The sequence below is a fragment of the Carassius carassius genome, chromosome 10 (genome assembly GCF_963082965.1).
Source record: "Carassius carassius chromosome 10, fCarCar2.1, whole genome shotgun sequence".
NCBI lineage: Eukaryota > Metazoa > Chordata > Actinopteri > Cypriniformes > Cyprinidae > Carassius > Carassius carassius.
In genome coordinates this window covers 32,804,082-32,827,700 of record NC_081764.1, presented here as the reverse complement: position 1 = coordinate 32,827,700, position 23,619 = coordinate 32,804,082, and the positions used below count along the sequence as shown (strand labels likewise).

General features: G+C 40.5%; 1 protein-coding gene across 1 annotated transcript in view; it reads left to right on the top strand.

Moving 5' to 3' along the window:
- The window catches only part of col28a2b (collagen, type XXVIII, alpha 2b), a 31,793-nt gene that overhangs the window by 5,612 nt on the left and 2,562 nt on the right, over window positions 1-23,619 (top strand). The window contains exons 5-34 of the mRNA XM_059560976.1: window positions 592-651; window positions 1,474-1,527; window positions 1,609-1,653; window positions 1,752-1,778; window positions 2,328-2,372; window positions 2,456-2,500; window positions 2,597-2,650; window positions 6,801-6,869; window positions 6,952-7,020; window positions 7,120-7,188; window positions 7,780-7,848; window positions 8,264-8,332; window positions 8,412-8,480; window positions 8,601-8,669; window positions 9,373-9,444; window positions 9,536-9,604; window positions 9,794-9,865; window positions 9,978-10,046; window positions 10,218-10,286; window positions 10,389-10,457; window positions 10,585-10,653; window positions 10,757-10,825; window positions 13,900-13,968; window positions 14,056-14,124; window positions 14,204-14,284; window positions 14,683-14,718; window positions 14,821-14,857; window positions 15,347-15,904; window positions 16,526-16,782; window positions 16,926-17,118. Coding sequence (XP_059416959.1) covers window positions 592-651; window positions 1,474-1,527; window positions 1,609-1,653; window positions 1,752-1,778; window positions 2,328-2,372; window positions 2,456-2,500; window positions 2,597-2,650; window positions 6,801-6,869; window positions 6,952-7,020; window positions 7,120-7,188; window positions 7,780-7,848; window positions 8,264-8,332; window positions 8,412-8,480; window positions 8,601-8,669; window positions 9,373-9,444; window positions 9,536-9,604; window positions 9,794-9,865; window positions 9,978-10,046; window positions 10,218-10,286; window positions 10,389-10,457; window positions 10,585-10,653; window positions 10,757-10,825; window positions 13,900-13,968; window positions 14,056-14,124; window positions 14,204-14,284; window positions 14,683-14,718; window positions 14,821-14,857; window positions 15,347-15,904; window positions 16,526-16,782; window positions 16,926-17,118 — 2,671 coding nt within the window. The remainder of the gene's footprint in view (window positions 1-591; window positions 652-1,473; window positions 1,528-1,608; window positions 1,654-1,751; window positions 1,779-2,327; window positions 2,373-2,455; window positions 2,501-2,596; window positions 2,651-6,800; window positions 6,870-6,951; window positions 7,021-7,119; window positions 7,189-7,779; window positions 7,849-8,263; window positions 8,333-8,411; window positions 8,481-8,600; window positions 8,670-9,372; window positions 9,445-9,535; window positions 9,605-9,793; window positions 9,866-9,977; window positions 10,047-10,217; window positions 10,287-10,388; window positions 10,458-10,584; window positions 10,654-10,756; window positions 10,826-13,899; window positions 13,969-14,055; window positions 14,125-14,203; window positions 14,285-14,682; window positions 14,719-14,820; window positions 14,858-15,346; window positions 15,905-16,525; window positions 16,783-16,925; window positions 17,119-23,619) is intronic.

Sequence of the window (23,619 nt, the reverse complement as noted above, 5' to 3'; positions counted from 1 at the left end):
GCCGGCCCGAGACTCGAACTCACAACTTTTCGATTGCAAGTCCAACTCTCTAACCCTAAGGCCACGACTTTGTGGCCCTTTGTGAATCATGAAGAAAAGAAATGTGGGACATTTCAGTTTTTCTAAATGTTGGTTTGGACCTTTATATACCTATAGGCTGAGGTGTGAATGTTATTGTTTAATGCAAATTAAAGGAGAAATATGTCCTTCTTTGGGGTTGTTTGATTCTGAATTTTCATTTGTGGACATCTTTAGGATTCTGGGACATGCTTTGACAACTTACAGTGTCTAGTATTACATGTTTAAGGTTCATTTAGAAAATGAAAGAGTTACTTAACTTAGGACAGCATATATCAGATGTTTGATACCAGAAAATGCCACAGATGTGATTGTGGTCATGCAATTCTTGTAAATCTTTTATAATTCTTGTACATTTTTTATGTAAATTTGCCTCTTTTTTTTTTTGCTTTTGTTTCCTTCTAGAGTGAGGTGGCTAATGAAATGGTAAGTGTTTTTCTGACAGAATCAATTTAGGACACTTAAGAGTGACATTATTTGTTGTGACTAAGACAATGTGTGTGTGTCCAACAGTGTCCACTTTCCCCAAAATGCCCTTGTGAGAAAGGAGAGCGAGGACCCAGTGGACCCACTGTAAGTGTCAAACATTCTTAAAACCCTTTCCAGCCCCTCACAGTGTTTAAAAAAAACAACATAATTTTATATAAATTCAGAGATTCTGTTCATCCATACATTTTTGATAAAGAGAAGAAATGGTCACCAGATTGTTCAAAGTGGCCTGACATGCTGAACATGCAAGAATTTCAACTGTGTTATGGATAATAAAATAAAATAAATGGTTCAGCCAAAAATGAAAACTCTGTAATTATTCATCCTTATGTCATACGTACGAAACCTGTGTGCTGTTATTTTTGTATTACTCATTTTTGTAGTATCCTCACACAGCTGTTATCCATACAGGGGCAGTTTATATTCTCAATTGTCAATAACTAAATAATTAACTAGTCCCTATGACAGGCTTCCTGCATTTTGATGATACCACACCGAATTTGATTTGGTGAACAAAGTCATTTGAATATTGCAGTAAAAATTCAGATTTTATGGAGCCCCCCACCTGACATGCATGAAAAAATAGTAGGCTAAATTGTGTGCACGATTTACTAATTCGTTCCCTCAATGTACTAAAACGTGCACACGATTACTATCGCGTTCCCTCGATTTACTATTTCGTTCACTTGATTTATAAATTGGGTTTTATTTAGCAAATCGAGGGAACGTAATAGTAATTGTGTGCACGTTTTATTACATTAAGGGAATGAATTAGTGCGCACAATTTATTTATTTTTTCTTGCATGTCATGCATGTGCGGGTCTTCGTAAGATTCAAATAATTCAGATTACATTTTGAAACAAAACTGCTATTTTTTAGTTAACACTCTTTCTCTAAAAACCATAGGGTAAAAAGGGTCGTCCTGGAAAAGACGGAAGTCCAGGACCTAGAGGACAAAAGGTCAGAGTTATTTTAAATTAATGCTCATGTTTGTTATTATTTATTAATGTTACCTTCTAAAATTTGAGACACTTCCTGCAGGGAGAGAGCGGATTCAGCGGTCCTCCTGGAGGAGACGGGACAGAGGTGAGAAAGTCCAGAACAAGGCCTAAAGTCACTCTATATTGACATTATCTGCTTGTGTAATGGCTTTTTCTCACCACGTGTTCTGTGTTGATCATTAGGGCAAACCTGGAGACAAAGGAGAAAAGGTAAGATGATGCATCAGCTCACATAAAGCAAGTTATCAGAAATCAGCTGTTATTAGAAAATAAGTAGAGTCTCATGGGTTAGATTTCCAAGAAATGCATGAACTAATAAAAAATAAATAAAAAAAGTATTGCTTGAAATGCAATAAAAGTCACTTTGAATAAAAGCAAATGCCAAATGCATATATGCAAATATATGCACGTTATGAATGTCTTATTTGTAGCCCTTAATAGTGCATTAAATATTTTTGTTTGCTTATGTTGTGCTGTTTGATGTGACAGTGGTTTTTAAAATTATATATAGACATTTAAATGAAAAAAATAGAATTTATAATTTTGGTATTTTGACTTGTATTATATATATATATATATATATATATATGTAATATATGTATACAGACATACATAAAACTGTCAAAGTAATGTATATTTTATATAAAGTTTAAAATATATACTATATTAAGTCCAAAAAATAACTAGACATGCCTTTAAAAATTGTATTGTGTGTATATGTACAAAGTGGGACTGACCATTAAAAAGCAATATTTTAAGGGTGAGCGAGGGAAGTGTGGCACACCAGGAGTCAAAGGAGACCGAGTGAGTGACACTACACATCTACAATGTAGTTCATGCACAATAACATGCTGTATGTTTAACTGTCTAAATCTGATTCTTTAAAGGGTCCAGAGGGTCCCACTGGTATCAGAGGAAGCCGAGGGCAGCAGGTATGTCTTTAAACTTCATTTGTGAAAATGCAAAACAAGCTTTTCTTTCTCTTATTCAATAGTAGTATACCGTATTTACTCTGTGTTTCTCTGCAGGGTTCGCCTGGACCCAATGGAGACGTGGGACCTGAGGGCCCACCAGGCAAAAAAGTGGGTTCAATTCAGCAATGTCCTTTTTTCTTTTCAGAGAGCATGTGGAAAATTACACTCTTCAAAATAAAGGCTCCAAAAGAGGGTTTTCAGAGTAAAAGCCATGGAATAATTATTTGGGGTTCCGACAAATAATCTTTACGAACCTCTTTTTCTTAGTGTTTAGAACATTTTAAAAATCTTTAATAATCACCTAGAAGCTTTTGTGAAATGAAAATGTCTAGTGGATGTTAAAGGTTTAATTTTTATGTGTAGGGAATGTTTGGGACAACCTAAAACCATAAATGTTCTTCCATGTTCATGTATGATAGAAATATTTATATAGACTTAAAACCCCTGTATGGGCTTTCAGGTAGCTGCCATGCTAAAAAATTACTTTAAAAGCACTCTGGCAAAGAATTCAGGCTTTTATTGGTTATTTTTAATTTAGTTTTGATTTATAATCAATTTTGGCAAACAAAAAGCTAATATTGTTATGTGTTAGAGCTGATATCCATCGGTGTACTACTAAGGACAACTTAGAACTTATTTTTCTGGAATGTTTGCTTTTTTCACATGCCGATGGCTGCCATCTGAGCAACAGATTAATGTCTGGACTTGCAAGCATGTGTCGCACCACAAATCAGTATCTCTGTCTATGACAGGTGAAGGTGTTCTGTCTAATGTGTCTGAACACAGTAATTGCAGTTACTTTAGTATGTCTGAAATTAATCAGGTTTCTTTAAAGACCCCCAGTTTCATCTGCCAAATGAAAGAATGCATAAAGACTTGTGCCTACATTCTGTTACAGATTATGGTGTAGTGCTAAACGAAAGAAAGTGCTAGAGGAGGATCGGGATGACAAGATGAGTTTACTGACGAAAAAGAGGATTAAGTTACATTTACATATATTCAGATTAACGCATACATACAGCTTAGACACATATAACATTCAACAATCACGGACCAGGAGGAACTGAACGGGTATTAATACACACAGAAGGTAATGAGGGAACAGGAGACAGGTGAGGATCAATTAATTAAAACAAGAAAAGGAAGATGACCAAATAAGGAAATGTGACAGTTCGCCCCCTCCCGGAACGGTGCTTCCTCTCACCGCAAGAGGAATACCAGCGGAGGGAGGGTGGGGGTTCTGGAGGCGGGCGAGGAGCAGGCCAGGAGCAGGTGACGAGGGCGCATGGAGGTAGGGACCAGGGCGGAGTGGATGGAGGAGCCAGGGAGGAGCCCGGAGCAGGAGCCAGATGGTCCACCAGAGACCAGCCAGGACGGAGATCCACGGTGGAGTCAACGGCGGGAGGAGCCATGGTGAAGGGGCAACGACACCAGGGGGCCGACAGGCGGAGACTGCAACGGTGGGTGAAGAGCCCAAGATGGAGCAGTACAGCCGCAGAGCCAGGGTAATGTCGAGGCTCCGGAGGGCCTAGGTGGAGCAGAAGGCTCAGGCGACCAAGGCGGGGTCCTGGGAGACCGCTGTGGAGCCGGAGCGACTGAGGATGGAGGTGGAACCGGAGGGAAGGAGGAGCCTGACAGAGCCGGAGGGATGGAGTGACGAGTTGGAACCAGAGGAGTGGAGTCCCGAGGCGGCGGATGGTCGACGACTGACCAAGGTGGAGCAGGAGGGATGAGGGAGCCCGGTGGAGCAGGTGGGATGACAGGCCACGGTGGAGCCGAGGGAGCTAAGAGCCGAGGCGGAGCCGCTGGGTCGAAGGACCGAGGAGGAGTCCAGGGCTCGGAGGCTGGAGGCGGAGACAGGGCCTTAACACGCCAAGGCGGAGCTGGAGTCTGGCAGTCCAGCGGCGAACCATCGCGCCCAGATGGCGCGGACAGAGGGTGAGCTGCGGGACTGACTGGCACCAGCAGGGATGACGAGGAACTGGCTGGTCTAGGAGGAGGAGAGAGAGGAAGGATGGGAGGAAACACAGGAGGATCAGGGCTGGACGGAACCAGCGGAAGTGGAGCAGGGGAACTGGCAGGTCTAGGAGGTGGTGGGAGAGGGAGGCTGGGAGGGAGTACAGGAGACATAGGAAATTCAGAGCTGGGCGGAACCAGCGGAGAGACAGAAAATTCAGGGCTGGGCGGAACCAGCGGAGAGACAAAATTCAGGGCTGGGCGGAACCAGCGGAGAGACAGAAAATTCATAGCTGGGCGGAACCAGCGGAGAGACAGAAAATTCAGGGCTGGGCGGAACCAGCGGAGAAACCGAAAATTCAGGGCTGGGCGGAACCAGCGGAGAAACCGAAAATTCAGGGCTGGGCGGAACCAGCAGAGAAACATAAAATTCATAGCTGGGCGGAACCAGCGGAGAAACAGAAAATTCAGGGCTGGGTGGAACCAGCGGAAATGGAGCAGAGGAGCTGACTGGAGGAGGTAGGAGTGGGAGACAGAGGGTATACAAGGGGATCAGGGCTGGATGGAACCAGCGGAAAAACAGGGGATACAGGAATTACCTCCATAGACCAGTCCATTAGATCCATAAGTTGCTCCATATTTCCCGAGACCGAATACAGCTCACCCTCAGTCGCAGGAGTGTGGGCAGGGCTTTCCTCCATGCCCACGATCTCCACGAGGACTCCCACGATGCACGGTGTTGCCGGCTCACACACCTGGTCAGTCGCGCTCTCGAGGTCCTGGTTTGGCTCGGGCTCTGCGGCAGGCTCTGGCTCCGTGTGGCTTGATGGGCGCTGGCTGGTCTCTGGGTCGGGAGTGGGGCTGGAAATATCTTCTTCGGCAGTGCTGATGGTCCACGAAGATCCATTCTTCTCCAGCACCCACTCCACAAAAGCAGCGAAATCCTCTCGGGGACCGTTCGCTGGTAGGTGTGCAAAAAATAAATGAAAGAAAAAATGCCGCTAAAAATAAACAGTACTGTTTAGGTCCGTGATTCTGTTACAGATAATGGTGTAGTGCTAAACGAAAGAAAGTGCTAGAGGATCGGGATGACAAGATGAGTTTACTGACAAAAATGAAGAAGATTAAGTTACATTTACATATATTCAGATTAACGCATACATACAGCTTAGACACATATAACATTCAACAATCACGGACCAGGAGGAACTGAACAGAACTGGTATTAATACACACAGAAGGTAGCTAATGAGGGAACAGGAGACAGGTGAGGATCAATTAATTAACTAAAACAAGAAAAGGAAGATGACCAAATAAGGAAACGTGACACAGAATAGTCATGAAATGATTTTTATAACATAATGGTTATTGTGATATTTCAATTTCAATTTTTCAACAGATCCTGCTAATATTCAAGCATTAAGTCTTTTGTTTAAAGCAGCACGTGTTTATTTTGGTGCACATATTAACACAGGCTTGATGACAAGCACTGACTTTATATTCAGTGGATCTGACTGAATCCAGATGATGTAAACAGTCTATGCTGCAGTTTGAGTTTTGGGATCAGTTCCATGTAGATTAATCATGTTTTAGATGTAAATGTCATCCACTCTTCACCCTCCAAAAGCATAATGAGAAAGGTCTCACAACGTGTTTTATTAAAAGCTGAATCTTTTTTTTTTTTTTTACTTGAACACTTCATATTTAGAATGGCATGTAATGCATGATACATAGCAAAAGACGTTGAACATGAGTGCAACACTCAAATACATCTGTCTAGCATGTGTGTGCATAGACAAACAATGGAAAAGTAGCACAATGGAATTGAAAAATGCATTCTGTGTGAACGGATCAGAGAACATTATTTTACACATTCAATACCTAGATTTTACTAGTAATGGCACAATAATATTTTTATAGCCTTTATCTGATTATCATATCAGCAAAATCCAAAATCAGTCAACTTGTAATTCCTTGTGTATTGATTTATAGTACATAAAACCATTTCAGTACATATGTGAGTGTTTTAAACAGTTGTGGTTACCCTGTTTTTGCAGTTAAATGAGTTTAAGATACATTCATTTTAAGACTGTATCGGTTTGTTTTGTATAGACTTTTGGTATTAATGTTATTAAGTCTTAAAGTTGTTTTTAAATACCTTATGTTGTTTTACATAAGAAAATGAGTTCTGGACCATTACTGCTTGTCTAATGTGGTCTTTTCAATATGGCAGAGAAAGGTACAGAGCACTGAGTTCACAGATTGCACTTCAATATTGTTCTGGATGGTTCTGCTTCTTCAGGGTGAGAGAGGCTTTCCTGGACCACCAGGAATACAGGGCGAGACTGGCTTTGGGCTTCCTGGACCAAAGGTTGGCTTTTATACAAAGCTTGTGAGGTCAGGAACCCAGTGAACTCATGTATGTGATCATAACATGTGTTTTCTCAATGTAGGGTGATGTGGGGTTCCAAGGCCGAATGGGTCCTCCCGGGCTTCCTGGGCTTGGCGAGCCGGGCCTACCGGTAAAGATATGCGAGTGATCATGCTCAATAGAGGTTATAATTGACACTGAACACAAAGAAATCGTTGTATTGATTTCTACAATCATGTTTACTCTGAAGGGGCCACAGGGGCCGCAGGGTTTGCCAGGAGAGAAGGGTCCAACAGGAGAGGGTTCACCAGGACCAAAGGTAAACATGTCATTGCACACAGTTTCAGAATGCACTCAAATCAAAGTTATGAAGAGGTTTAATATGTTTTTATGCAAGTTGTGTCTTGTGTGTTTATATCAGAGAACCTTTGACATGTCTGAACTTTGTGACCTTTTATCCAATTTATTCCATTTCCAACAACCATTTTAACAACCAAAACACCCTGCAGATATCCAGATAACGTACTTTTTTACGTAATGTAAAAAAAAATAATAATAATTATATATATATATATATACAAAAATAAGGCTTTTCTTTGAACCAGTTTTTACTCAAATTGCTTGTAAATTTCACAAATAATTACAAAGAAACAGAAAGTAGCACAGTGAACATTTTGAAGTAGAAAGTATTTTCTTGTAAAACGTACTCCAATAATCTTTGTTTCATTTGATTCATTTTCATTTACATTTTTTAGTTTAGCATCATGGCTAAACTAAATGTTATATACATACATATATATATATATATATATATATATATATATATATATATATATATATATATATATATATAAAAACAGGATGGCAATGCATGTATACATTTGATTGTTGAAACTGTTGTCTTTTACAGGGAAAGAGGGGTCTGGAGGGGCTGAAAGGACCCAGAGGACCAGTAGGTCTTGGCATTAAAGGAGACAGGGTAAAACATTCAGATCAATTGAATAAAATGTTATTTTGAAGTGAAAGTTTAATCACTTTCTTTTTTTGAGCTCATATCTCAGGTTGATTGCACCCTAAAGCTGCTCTACTAGATATTTAGTTTACTTCAAAAACTTCTAAAAAATTAATTAGAAGTGTTCCTAGTTCTGAGAATTTTGTGGTGAAACTATTTGTATCATTTGCATTATAAAAACCCTTCTCTGTGGATTTTTGAAGGGTCATGTCACAGCATGCAGTACAATCAGCATATGTGGCATACAGGCATATATGAACATCAGTGTTGCATCTACTCCAAATTATTTTAATAACTAGATTGTATGTGAGCTGACAGATTGGCTTATGATTGACTCTGAGGTGTGCAATTGCAATAATATATATTTGTTTATTTTCTTAAGGGTGATATTGGTCCTCCCGGTCTTCAAGGACCAGTGGGGCTTCCTGGAGCAGGGATCCAAGGAGAGAAGGTGCTGACAAGCGTTGTGATCTGAGAATGACATAAAAATGAACTGTACATCTATGCATTGTTGGATATGCTTGTTTTAGGGTATAGAAGGACCGCGTGGACCCCCAGGAAGCAGAGGCCCACCGGGTGAGGGCTACCCTGGACCAAAGGCAAGAGTTTCCCATCATGCTATAAACACTGTCACAAATTCAAATAGTAAAAGGGTTGAATAAACTTTATCTGATAAGTTATGAAATCATCTGTATGTTTAAAAAAATGTGCTCTTGAAGGGTGATCAAGGTTTACCAGGTGAGATCGGTGCACCAGGAGAGAGAGGAGCAGGAGAACCGGGAGCTAAAGTAAGTCATCTTCACTTTACTCTTAATGTAAAGTCAACATGAAATCAGAGTTCACTCTGCCGTCTTTCTTAATTCACAGTCTTGCTCTTGTGCACGATTTATCAGTTTTTTTCTTTGCATATTCGTTGTAATATGTTATTATATAAGATATATTAAGTATATAAGTTAAATGGATTGCAAACAGTGTTTCATGCTGACATTATCTTTTAAGTAGAACTAAAACATTTTTGTAAATTAAAATGAAGCTGAAATAAAATGAAATAAATATTAACATTGAAATAAAAACAAATTAAAACTAAATTACAATATTAATTTTTTTTTTATAAAAATTTAAAATTAATTAAACATATGAATAAAAACTTTAATAGTATATAAATAATGATATCGTAACTGGTACATTACATTCTTTCTAAAGAAGCTCACAGGATCACAGTAATTTTTCTGGTTAAAATGGTTAAGCATCCCACTGAAGACACCAGGTCTACCAACTCAACTCCATCTGCTTGAGCAAGATGGTCTACTAAGTTGAAAATTAGACACATCAGCTGTTAACCCAGCTGAACTTCTATCTTTACCAGATTGGACCACCTTGTACTAGACAATGATTATAAATGTCAAGCTTTGACCAGCTAGAAACCATGTAAAACTAGCACTGCTTTTATCCAGAATATAAATGATTAATACTTTGATTTATTCTGCGAAGGGAGAACCTGGTGCTCCGGGGTTATCAGGATTACCAGGTTTACCAGGAGAGGATGGCGCTCCAGGACAGAAGGTACCAGGCCCACTTTAATCACTTGAATCATTTTAGTTAGCATCATCTGCTTAGAAAGTCTACACACATTCATCTTCTGTGTGTATTTCAGGGAGAACTAGGAACCCCTGGGTTGAGAGGCCATGAAGGAGCAGCAGGAGTGGGCATCCAGGGTGAAAAAGTATCTCTTTTCTCACTTTTTCTCACATGTTTAACTTTCTAAAATCATCTTAAAGACCCATTAAATGAAAGATTAAGTTTTGAGGATGATAATTCCATACATGTCAATCTTCTAACTTCAGTGGGGTCTTTAACTGTGGACACCAACTTGATGCTTATTGATGTAGCGTTTTGTTCTGACATTGTTTAGGGTGATCAGGGTCAGCGGGGAATCCGTGGGTTAGCAGGGCCACCAGGAATAGCTGGACCCTCAGGGTCAAAGGTGAGTGCCTAGTTCTCATTGATGAATCTGGAGTATTCTGTCTTTTGCTACATGGACATTAAATAACATTTCATATAAAATTTCCTTCTGTTCTTTATTAATGTCTTCGTAGGGAGAGCCTGGCACCCCTGGGCGCCTGGGATTACCTGGACTACCGGGACATGCTATAACAGGACCAAAAGTAAAAGCATTTCTAATGAAATATGGAAATAAACCAAGTTTTGGTATTTGTTGTATAAAATAAAGAAAAGCTAGTTTTCACAAGTCACTTTCTGACTTTTGAACCCCACAATATCTGCAAAAAACCTTTCAAATGCACAGTGTGTCTGTAATGTCTCATGTCTCATTAAAGGGTGATGTCGGCCTTCCAGGTCCTTCTGGTCCAGTAGGAGAAACAGGATATGGTCTTCCTGGGCCAAAGGTTCATTTAATTCTTAATTACTGTTAAGACTGTAAAATAAACCCATGTTATTAACCTGTCTTGATCAAACATCAATGGATTTGCTCATGCTTTGTTCCTCAGGGCGATCATGGTGACCCAGGTCCTCCTGGTCTAAGTGGACCAAAAGGGGACGGCTATCCTGGTCCATCAGTGTGTTAAAAACCTCCACAGGCTCTTATTAAAATCCATTCATGATTATGAGATCATTCTGTAGGGAAGTTCTCACAATTCATCATGAAGTCATATTTTGTTGTTGCTGTGTGTTATTTGTTTGCAGGGACCTCCTGGTCTTCCTGGGCTTCCAGGAGATCCTGGTTCAGAGGGCATAGGGATACCTGGACCAAAGGTAGGACTGTTCTTATGTGTCACCCTAAAGCAGATCACCTGTATTTGAATTTTATGATCGAATGGGGTGTAAACACAAGTATTTCATCATGACTGTGTCTCAGGGTGATATTGGCTTCAGAGGTTTACCAGGCCCACCTGGACCCCCAGGCGAAGGACTACAAGGACCTCCTGTACGTCATCAAACACACACAGATACTATCTCTTGATTAAGCCCATGTCAATCTCTTTCAGCTCCTCTTAGCATCGATTTAGTACATTCTTGCATTAGATCCTCTCCCACTGTGCCACAAGATTTCAAAATGAGATGGATAAGATGGAGTATAATAAAAGTAAAAAAGATATGGTTGGGTGCAATTAAAGTAAATAATTAGACTGAGTATTAACAAGAACTATTTACCATAATATAAAAGGAAATATGTGTGTTGATGAACATGTCATATCAAAAGTCTTCACAGTTGCCCCAAAAAGTATTTAAAATGTTAAATATAAAATATTCTGTTAAAATAATATTTACATTACCATTTTAAAGTTTTTTTTTTTATTCCGCAAAGCCACAGTAAATTCAAATGGGTCATTGAAGACATTTATAATGTTACGGAAGATTTTTATTTCAAATAAACTTTCTATTAAAGCTGCAGTCGGTAACTTTTGACGCTCTAGCGGTTAATAAACAGAACTGCTTGCGTGTTGCGGAAGGACATTGTAGCCGGAACTACTTCTCTCTGTTTATGTCTATGAAGAATCACAAAGGTACCGGGTTACTTACTCTTTTACTATCTAAAATAGTCCAAATATAAAAACTTATTATAGGTGTACCCTAGTGATTCAGGACAGGCTAAAAACACAGTTTGGAAAATGGATTCAGGGTGTACTCGCTTATTATATACATTTTGTATACTTTGAACACAAAAACTTCACTTGCGTTAGCATTCCCATTGACCTCCCATTCATTTTGGCGTCACTTTGACAGCGAATAACTTTACATATAATAATAATAATAATATATTTATTTTGTATAGCGCCTTTAAAAGTAGCTTTCTCAAAGCATTTTACAGACAAGCATAACAGCAAATGAATAAACACAATGTAAATACAAGAAAATAAACACATAAAATCAAGTTCATGTAAAAGCAATCCTAAAATAAAATGTTTTAAGAAGAGATTTAAAAGTCACTAATGTATTTGCTTCTCTGATGTCGGCCGGGAGAGAATTCCAGAGCTTAGGAGCATGGACAGAAAATGCTCGGTCACCCCACCTATGAAGCCGTGTCTTCGGAACAACCAAAAGACCACTCTGAGAGGAGCGCAGATTGCGACGTGGTGTGTAGGGGATTAATAAATCAGTCAAATACTCAGGTGCCAGATTGTGCAGAGATTTATAGGCCAGCATAAGGATTTTAAAATCAATAAGGTACCTAACAGGTAGCCAGTACAGGGACTCCCAGACCGGGGTTATATGGTCCCTGGCCCTGACCCCAGATAGTACTCTAGCAGCTGAATTTTGAAGATATTGCAATTTATCCGGTGGGGATTTAGATACCCCAGCTAGAAGACCATTGCAGTAGTCAATGCGCGAAAAGACAAAAGAGTTAATCAACTTCTCAGCTACCGAAAAGGATAACATAGGACGTAGCCGGGCTATATTTCTGAGGTGATAAAATTATGTCTTAAATGTATTCTGGACAAAAGGCTCAAATGACAGTGTGGCGTCAAATATGACACCCAGATTTTTTAATTTGGACTTAAACTCCAGTGCAACGCCATCAACAGACAGAGTAGGAGAACCAACCTTTCGCATCTGAGGCGTTTAAAGACTCCATTTGTCCATTATTTATTTCGAAAGATACACGACAATGTATAAAGGGCTCCATTACCTTCTATGTTACATTATGGCCCCGTAGAAACAGTTTTTGTAAAAATATGCTAACGATTGCGTCATAACCACTCGACTCTCTGTCGCACAGTAGAGAAATTACCGTACAGACAGGAGGAGAAGCTCGCAGGCAATTAACGTAATATGGCGTACTGGCGTTACATTTTAAAATACTATACAAAATAATTAATCAGAATACTTACTCCTGCTCACTCACGCCAAAGAACTCCCCGCTCAAGCTCGCCGTCTCTGCAAGATTAACGATGGCAGTTTGCACGCACAGCCACTTAGAAGATTTACAAATGTCAGACAGGTTGCTGACATCATCAAGCTTAGTTTGAGTCTGTGCGTCAGAAACGGAAGTGCTAAAAATAGCTAAAACTGGGCTTTACTTGTCTCAATTGAGTTTCAATGGGGTCGCTGTGTCCATTTCTTTTACTGTCTATGACATAAACAGAGAGAAGTAGCTCCGGCTACAATGTCCTTCCGCAACACGCAAGCAGTTCTGTTGATTAACCGCTAGAGCGTCAAAAGTTACCGACTGCAGCTTTAATCAGAGAATTCAGAGAAGAAGAAAAAAAATCATTACAGTTTACACAAAATATTAAGATGATTTCTGAAGATCATGTGACACTAAAGACTGGAGTAATGATGCTGAAAATACAGCTTTGATCACAGGAATAAATTACATTTTACAAAATATAAAAGAGTTACTTCAAATTGTAATAATATTTCACATTATTACAGTTTTAGTGTATTTTTGATCAAATACATTTTGCCTTTGTGAGCAGATGAGACTTCTTTCAAAAAGCAAAACAGCTTACCAACCCCAAACATTTGAATGGTGGAGTATACAGTATATTATAAATTTTTATAGTACAAAAAAAATAAGGTGGCATCTGCAAACAAATGTGGCTAATTGTTCCCCAAACTAGTAATAGTGATTTAAAACTTGTAGGTTAAAATTTAGTTTAAAATGTGTTTTGAATTTTTTTTATTTTTATAAAATAAAAACATCTAATATGTTATCTCTTGATATTATCTGTGTAGTATTTTTTCTCATATCTGTGATCCCGTCCTGTCTCCCTGAATGAACTTGCCAGAGAATACGAGCCATTCCTCAATTACCACATCATCTTAACACCACATATATCATAGTACTGTCTCTGTGATGATCATACATTCATCACAAGATACACACACACACGTGCTCCAAATCTTGTACCTACGTCCAGCAAATCTGGCTAATGTAATCCAGTAACCTAAACGTCATTCCAGATGTTTCGGGGCCGCTTTTATCTCAGCACCAATGAATCTGAATGTGTTTTCCCTTTGAAATGTGTTAATATTGAATATCTCTGAACAAACCAGGGCAACATGGGAAGACCAGGACCTCCTGGACCTACTGGGCCACCAGGACAAGGCCTACAGGGTCCAAAGGTGGCGACACTGGCATAAAAAATAATAAAGAATTGAACACATATATGTGTTTTCAAACCCAACAGCATATCTTCTACGCTATTGCAGGGTGATCAGGGGTCACAGGGTGTGAGCGGGCCAAGAGGAACTCCTGGAGAAGGAATGCCCGGGTCGAAGGTCTCAGGTTTTGTTTTATAATCTGTGTTGTGATTAAATATTCGTACAGATTAATATGAAGCTCATGTGTGTTTTTCAGGGGGATCGTGGAGCTCAGGGTGAGAGGGGGATGAAGGGGGTTAAAGGTGATATGGGAGATCATGGCATTCCTGGACAAACAGTGAGTAATTAAACCTCAGCATTGACAGCGTTGCTGCATGTGTGAAGCTTTTCAAATCAGTCATAATGTATATGAGTTTATATTTCATATAGGATAGAGCCTAAATAATAGACAGCAAGGTAATTTGTTAAAACGTGTTCATTGGTGCAATTCATTAATTTGGTTAAATAGCATGCAATGAAATACACAACACAATAAAATGCATTAAAAAATCAAGTGTTTAAAAAGATTTAGTAAAAAATGAAATATTTAAGAACAAAAGACAATAATAAGAGCTTCTCACCATTATTTAAAGCAAACTAGGTTTAAAGCAACTTATGTTTGTAAAACATCTCAGTAATGTCATTTCCATTTTTTATTTTTATATGTATTATAACTCACTAACTCACTTTTTTCAGGGTAGACCAGGAATCAAAGGAGAATCTGGACTTACGGTGTGTCTTTTAAATCTTTCACATCATGCTACATCATTAAAATCATATGCATTTCAAGCGAATCTCATATTATTATTATTATTATTATTTTTTTTTTTTCAGAGGGAAGAGATAATCAGAATGATAAGGGAGATTTGTGGTATGTACATCTCACATTTGAACAATTTACAGTTTGGGGTCTGTAAGTTTCTTCTGCACACCAAGACTGCATTTGATCAAAAATACAGGAAAAACAGTAATATCGTGAAACAATTTTCAGTTTAAAATAAGAGTTTTCTATTGTAAAACATTTAAAAAATAAAATTTATTTGTGATGCAAAGCTGAATTTTCAGCATCATTACCTCCATTACTCCATCATTACGTCTTCAGTGCCACATGATCAAGGAACATTTCTATATTTTTGTGGAAACTGATACATTTTTTCAATATTGTTTAATAAATAGAAAGTTCAAAAGAACAGCACTGATTTGGAATAGAAATCTTAACATAATAAATTGATATCGTCACTTTTAATCAATTTGATGCATCGTAAATAAAAGCATTAATTATTTTAAAAACATTTTACTCACCCCAGACTTTTGAATGGTAGTGTTTAAAGTTCATGAAATGTCCCGTATTGTCTATCAGGTTGTGGAGTCAAGTGTAAGGAGCGTCCCATGGAGCTGGTGTTTGTGATTGACAGCTCTGAAAGCGTCGGGCCTGAAAACTTTGAGATCATCAAGGACTTTGTGGCTGCGTTAGTCGACAGACTCACCGTGGGGCGTAATGCCACCCGAGTCGGTCTCGTTTTGTACAGCTTAGAGGTCCAGCTTGAGTTCAACCTCGCTCGCTACATGACCAAACAAGATGTCAAACAAGCGTTACGCAGGGTTCACTACATCGGCGAGGGCACATACACCGGCTCCGCCATACGCAAAGCAACTCAGGAAGCATTTTACAGCGCAAGGACAGGGGTCAGGAAGGTTGCCATTGTGATCACAGACGGACAAACAGATAAACGGGAGCCCGTGAAGCTGGAAATCGCTGTCAGGGAGGCGCATGCAGCTAACATTGAGATGTACGCTCTAGGGATTGTTAACATTAGTGATCCGACACAAGAAGAGTTTCTCCAGGAGCTCAATCTCATTGCGTCGGACCCTGACAGTGAGCACATGTTTTACATAGACCACTTCAACACCTTGCCAGGTAACCAATACAGCAAACCTGAGGCTGAATGCCAATTCACATACTCCTCCTAGATGAAAGTACTTATGTTTACATACATATGGAGGTATGAGAATAACCTTTGTGTGTGCAAGATGCATTTTCTCACAAAATAGTGTATTTATGGCATCTACCATCAGGGACAAGGTTTTTTTTTTGGGGTGGGGGGGTGGGGGGGGGTTATATCCCTTTTTATCTTGACTCACTTTTTGATTGCACTGCTAAACAGTAAATTTTGCACAAACTAATTTAACATCTAAAGTATTTGAATAATTCAAGTTTTTAGTTACATTTACAAAATTATGATTCATTATTACAATTTAAACGTTTAGGTTTTATACACACACACACGCACGCACTGTATGTGTTTAGGGTATGCTAAAATGATAAAATATATATTTAATAAAATATAATAAATATTAATATAAATCAGTAATCATTCATATATAATAATAATAGCTTATATATATATATATAATTAATTAATTTATTTATTTCAATAAATCCAAATGATTGGCTTTATCTGGAATTGATCAGCTGTTTACTTTTGTATAGATTTAAATATCTAATATTGCTTTTCTCTCTTTTTAATTGAATCCACAGCTCTGGAGTCCAAACTAGTCAATAAGCTCTGTGAGGATGAGAATGGAGCACTTATCTTTAGTCGCATTAATGGTTTTGAAAACGGATATGGTATTAATGGCAACCGCATCAATGGTAATGGCAGGGACAATTATGGCACCAACATACATAACAGCCACAGAGAGAACACGAGAACACACTCGGGGATGAACACTGTCACTCATGAGAGCGGGAGAGGAGACACGTTTGCTCCAACAGCTGCTCCAGACATTACCGAGGTTAGTTCACTGATGGTCTCAACAGTGACCACCCACTTTCTTGTTGGCCTTGGTTTGGTAATTAAGATAATGAATAGAATTTTTACTTGCACTCAACTTTGATTTTGTTTTGAGTGTTTTTAGAGTTTCTAATGTTCTCTCAGGTGGATGAGCGTGTACCTAAAACACCAGACACAAACACTTCAGACCAGAGCAGCGGTAGAGGAGATACTCCAACAGTCACTGGGACATCCACACAAAGCAGACCTTCATCAGGGACTACATCGTCATCAACAACTGTGAACACGTCAACCTCAGTGCGGTATAAACCAGCACCACGACCACCATTGCCTAAGGGTAAAAACATAACACATTCACTAATACATGACAAAATACAGTACACCACTGTTTGAAAGTCAGGAATCAGTAGGAATTCTCTTAATTAGTTAGTTAATTAAAGAAGTGAATGCTTGTATTAAGTATTACAATTTAGCAAATCGAGGGAACACAATAGTAATCGTGTGCACGTTTCAGTACATTGAGGGAACGAATTAGTAAATCATGCGCACAATTTATTTTTTCTTTCTTGCATGTCATGTGCGGGGCTCCGTAATATATATATATATATATATATATATATATATATAAATATATATATTAGTGCTGTCAATCGATTAAAAACTTTAACTAGATTAATCACACATTTTTTCTGTGATTAATCGCAATTAATCGCAATAAAAAAGAAATGTTTTTGTACGTTTTTAATATATTTTTTTATGTAATAATTTCACAGTTAATCAAATTAATGTAGAAACAACAAAGACAGTTTATTTTAAATACTTATTTAAATGGCATCTTTTTATGAATGAAGGCCAGTATTACTGATATTAATACAGCTACTGATTTTTTTTTTTTTTTTTTACATTTATTATTAGGCTTCAAAAATATAACAATTAAGTTTTTAATTTAAGTAAACTTAAAACAATGCTAACATAAACCCATAATAAATGTCATGTTTACTCCTGCCCTTCCTGTCTTAACAGTAAGGAAATATACAGAAATTTAATAAAGTTATCAAAGTTATATGCAGTCTGCACTGCATAAACTATAAATTAAATAGTTAATCCTTATTAAAGCAACAAAAGTTATTTAGTCAAGAGCAGCGAGTCATTTTCTGATTTTCTCTGTTCCCTTTGTTCTTTAACTTTACTGACAGGAAGCTTTATTGGCTGCTGTCCCTTTAAGAGCAGACAGACACGCGGATCTCACCATATATATACTATCTATGGATCTCGCCTCAATCTCTCACAACTCTTTTTGTTCATTTTAGACTTTATATAAATCAATTAAGATTGCTCTTATGAGGATAATCGACAAAACTGGCACTTTGAGATGTTTATTGTTAGTTCAAGCGCTTAAGAGAACTGGATTCTGGTGCCCTGTCTATGCATTGTATGTGCGTGTGTGTGTGTGTGTGTGTGTGTGTGTGTGCGTGTCAAATAGGGGCATTCACAGACAGCGCATTCTCTTTTGTCTTGCTGCGCTTGAAATGTTTAAAAGCATTTAAAGAGCGTGATCATATAATGTAAAGCTAGCCAACGGATGGCAGAAAATACGGATGCTGCGTTAATTGCGTTAAATATTTTGATATAATATTTATATATATATATATATATATACATTTATTTTTTTTACTTGAAAAAAGTATCACAGTTTCTGCAAAAAACAGCAGACAGCACAACTGTTTTCATCAGAGTATTAGAATGATTTCTGAGTTATGATCCTGAAAGCTCAGCTTTGATCACAGGAATAAATAAAATTTTAAAATATGCATATTACAATAGAAAATGTATTTTAAAATGTTAAAAACAAATCACAGTATAACTTTGTTTACTGTATCTTCGATCAAATAAATGCAGCCTTAGTGAGCATAAGAGAATTCTTAAAAAAAAAAAAAAAAATCTTGCAATTTACAGTTTTTTGAATGGTAGTGTACATTCTTCAAATCCCTGATTTCATAGATACTCATTAATTTTTTTGGGAAACATTAGTAGAAAATGACTACAAAGGTTTACAAATAAGAATTTTGTTCATTTTATGACATTTACTTGCATCTTTTTACTTATTTAAAAGTGCAAAGTCTGCTGCATATGCATGCACAGGATCAGAGATGTATAGTAACGAAGTAGAACTACTTCACTACTGTACTTAAGTACTAAAAGGCGGTATCTGTACTTTACTAGAGTATTGTTTTTTTCTCCTACTTCCACTTTTACTTCAGTACATATTTTCGATGAGTTTAATACTTTTACTCCGATATTTTTTTATGTGCTGCATCGTTACTCGTTACAATTATAAAAATGTTACGAATCATTCCATTACAAACCCACATTACCACTGCCAGAACTGTAGATGGCAGGTTTGATAAAGCTGGCACATCATTGAGCGAATCAAGCGATTAAGAAGACTGCGCGTGCTGACTGAACTGCTGTGAAGAGAGAGATGAACACCGAGCCGAGCCAGATAATGACTCATTCACGAGTCAAGAACCGGTTGCATGTTTTTGAATCACCAGTAGTTCTTTTGGACAGTTCGATTCAATAAACCGGTTGAAGAAAACAGTTCTTTTGCGCTCGATGTAATGGCGTCATTGGCGTTGACTGCAAGCCAGAACCGCAGCATCTCGTTCCCTATTCAGGGGACCAAGGTTACATACGTAACCGAGATGTTCCCTTTCATAGGTCACTTCAATGCTGCGGTGACGTCACCACTATTGGAACGCTATAGCATAATGCCTGACGTACCTGATAGCTGGGATCTAAGGAAGCATCTGCTCAAGCGGAGAGAACCCGGGAGCCAGGAGCCATCCTCACATCCAGACTGTAAGACTTAATAAAAGTGCTCGGTGAGGACCAACCTGCCGCAGCACAGATACCATCCATAGAAGATCTACTGAGAAAGCTTGAGACGAAGCCACTGCTCTCGTGAAATGAGCTTTAACTCCTAAGGGCAAAGCGAGCCCGCGCACCTCATAGGCTAAGATATTGCCTCAACCAGCCAATGGGACATGCGCTGTTTGTAACCGCATGGCCTTTATTCCTTTGTCCAAACAGACAAACAGCTGGTCAGACTCAACCATGGGGCAGTACGATCCAAATAAGTCTTTAAACTCTCACAGGGCAAAGACTTAGATCTCCAGACTCCGCCACAGCAGGGGATAAAGCCTCCAGGACCACCTGCTGAAAGCGAAAGGGATTAGATGCGACCTTAGGGACATAATTAGGCCTTGGTCACAACAACACTTTGACAGAGCCCGGTGCAAACTCCATGCACGAGGATGAGACAGAAAAAGCCTGTAAATCCCCAACTCTCTTGAGAGAGGATAAAGCCATAAGAAGTGTCTTAAAAGTCAGGATTTTATCCGGTACAATTTCCAAGGGCTCAAACGGATGCCCTGATAAACCATGCAACACAATGGAAATCCATGAAGGGAATCGCACGGGGCGGAAAGGCCTCAGCCGTCGCGCACCCTGTATGAACGAGAAACCAGTGGATGACGGCCCACTGAGGCACCATTTATATATTCGTGGTAAGCTGAATGAGTGCCACGTAAACCTTTAGGGTAGCTGGTGTCACTCCATTCGAAAAACGGTCCTGAAGGAACTCCAGTACTGAAGCCACTGGGCAGTAAATTGGATCCATATTATGAGTTTCGCACCATGTCGTAAACAGTCTCCACTTGAAAGCATATAAGCGTCTCGTAGAAGCTGCTCTAGAGTTCAGTATAGTCTCGGTGGTTTTAACAGAAAGACCGGGACATATTAACTCACTCCGCTCAGAGGCCACGCCCACAGTTTCTACAGATCTGGCCTCGGATGCCAAATCATTCCCTGTGCTTGTGATAATAAAATCCTGTCTGAGGGGAATCTCCCACGGAGAGCCCGCTAACAGATTGATCAGATCCGCAAACCACGGCTGTGTGTGCCATCGCGGAGCCACCAGCAGCAGCTGTTCCACTCTGTCCCGCCGTATTCTGCATAATACCGCTGGGATCAGACGAATTGGGGGAAACGCATACAAACTGGTCCTGGGCCAGTTGTGAGCTAACGCATCCAAACCCAGGGGCGATGGAGGGCATAGGGAGAACCATAGCGGGCAATGCGTAGTCGTGCTCAACGCGAATAAATCCACTTTCGCTTCTCCGAAAATCCGCCATAGGTGATTCACCGTCTGGGGGTGCAATCTCCATTCCCCCTGCTCCAGAGTCTGTCTGGATAGTAAATCTGCTCCGAAGTTCAGTCGTCCGGGGATATGAACAGCCCGGTTTGACAGAAATTTGTTGCGAGACCAAAGAAGAATACGTCTCGATAACGTAATCCTCCCTGATGATTCAGGTAGGACACGACCGCTGTGTTGTCTGTTCTGAGAAGCACATGACGGCCAATCAGTAGACTCGAAAAATACTGGAGAGCCAGAAAGACCGCCAGTAATTCCAATTTGTTTATGTGCCAGTTGCGTTGTGCCGCTGTCCACACTCCGTGGGCTGGGCGCCCCTGACAAACAGCTCCCCAACCGGTCAAAGACGCATCTGTCGTGACAGTCTCTCGGGAAGCACAAATCCCCAGCCGAACCCCGGTAAGGAGAAATTCGGCTGACGTCCACCGTTTTAACGGCATCACACACCTCCGTGTCACCGAGATCATTCGATGCGGAAGACAACGGGGTGAAATATTTCGTCGTTTCGTCCACCACTGAAACGGGCGCATGTGAAGCAAACCCAGATGAATTACGGGAAGCGCCGCCGCCATTAGACCTAAAAGTCTGAGGCACAATCTCACTGTCACTGCGTGACCCGCTCTGAAGTGCTGTGCGCATGACGCAATCGACTGAGCGCGTGGGAGAGAAAGCTTCGCTGTCATTGCTCGAGAGTCCAATTCTATTCCCAGAAAGGTAATCTGTTGAGAGGGGCGTAATTCGTGCGTAAGCCCAGGCTGTGTAAATGATCCAGCACAAAATCCTGATGAGAGTGTGCTTGAGTCTGCGATTGTGCTAACACCAGCCAATCGTCCAAATAGTTCAAAACACGGACGCCCCGGAGCCGCAACGGGGCCAGAGCTGCGTCCATGCATTTGAGAAAGTACGGGGAGCTAGCGCTAAGCCAAAGGGAAGAACGCGGTACTGATACGCTTTGCCCTCTAAAGCGAATCTGAGGAACTTCCTGTGTCTCTTGATGATCTGAATATGAAAGTATGCATCCTTCAGATCGATCGTGACAAACCAGTCGTTTGGTGTCCACGGCAGGAATTAGGCCAACAGATTGAACATCGGGCTCTGCCGCTAGCAAAGAGCGGCGGCTGTGCGAGCCGTCATAAATCGGTCGTCTGTGCAGGACCCTATCGAATCGCCCCTCGAATTCTGAAAATTGGATTGCGCAGAGTGTCTGAGGGAACGTTTGGCGTTACAGCTCAATCCAATGCTGCTCGAAGCGCTGTTTGCTGCGAGGCAGTCAATGTAGAGTGTGGGGACTGCAGTGAGAGGGTTAGATGTGCATTAGCAGTCCAACAGCACCCTCTGGTGGAGGGCACAGTCCCTGGCAAACATGAAGGAAAACGCATGCGTCAAACTCGCTGCGTTTCGTTGTGTATAATCCTGAAGCGTATCCACGGCAGGATTTAATCCAACAAGATAAACATCGGGCCACGCCGCTAGCGAGAACGCGGCAGCTGTGTGAGCCGTCATACACTGGCCATCTTTGCCAGCCTCCACGCCGTCCCTCAAACTCTGAAGGCTGGATTGTGCAGAGTGTCTGAGGGGGCGCTCAAATGATAGCTCAGTTCAATGACGCTCGAGGTGCCTTTGCTGCGAGACAGTCAATGTTAGAGTGTGGGGACTGCAGTGAGAGGGTTAGATGTGCATTAACAGTCCAACAGCGCTCTCTGGAGGAGGGCATAGTCCCTGGCAAACATGAAGGAAAAAGCATGCATCAAACTCGCTGCGTTTCGTTGTGTATAATCCTGAAGCGTATCCACGGCAGGATTTAATCCAACAAGATAAACATCGAGCCACGCCGCTAGCGAGAACGCGGTGGCTGTGTGAGCCGTCATACACTGGCCATCTTTGCCAGCTTCCGCGCAGTCCCTCAAACTCTGAAGGCTGGATTGTGCAGAGTGTCTGAGGGGGCGCGCGAATGATAGCTCAGTTCAATGACGCTCGAGGTGCCTTTGCTGCGAGACAGTCAATGTTAGAGTGTGGGGACTGCAGTGAGAGGGTAGATGTGCATTAGCAGTCCAACAGCACTCTCAGTGAAGGGCACAGTCCCTGGCATTTAACATGAAGAAAAGTGTGTGCGCTGCGTTTCGTTGTGTATAATCCTGAAGCGTATCCACGGCAGGATTTAATCCAACAAGATAAACATCAGGCCATGCCGCTAGCGAAAATGCGGCGGCTGTGTGAGCCGTTATCCACCATGCGAGTAGCCACATAAATAGCTCACTGAGGAAGGAGAGGCGCGTTTCTCCTGTCCGCTCGGAGGGAGAGAACCGCGTATGCCGGCCAGAGCCTACTCAGAGTTCGATGCCGCAGTCGGACAAACATAGTTTGAAGAGCAAAACTGCTGATTAACGAGCTCGAGTGAGGGAGAGCGAGCACATGGAACTCCAGTGCTTCACTGTATTCATAGTCAAGCTGCACATATCGCCCCTAACCAACACCTCGTGCGGGGCCTCGGCGACCGCAGAAGCGAAACGGTGGGGGTTAGACGCGAGGCGACTTAAGAAATACACTCCAGAACGCGGATACTCTCTTATATATATTTTTTTTTTACTGTAGCCGTAGGCCATCAAGGAGAGAACCTGTAGA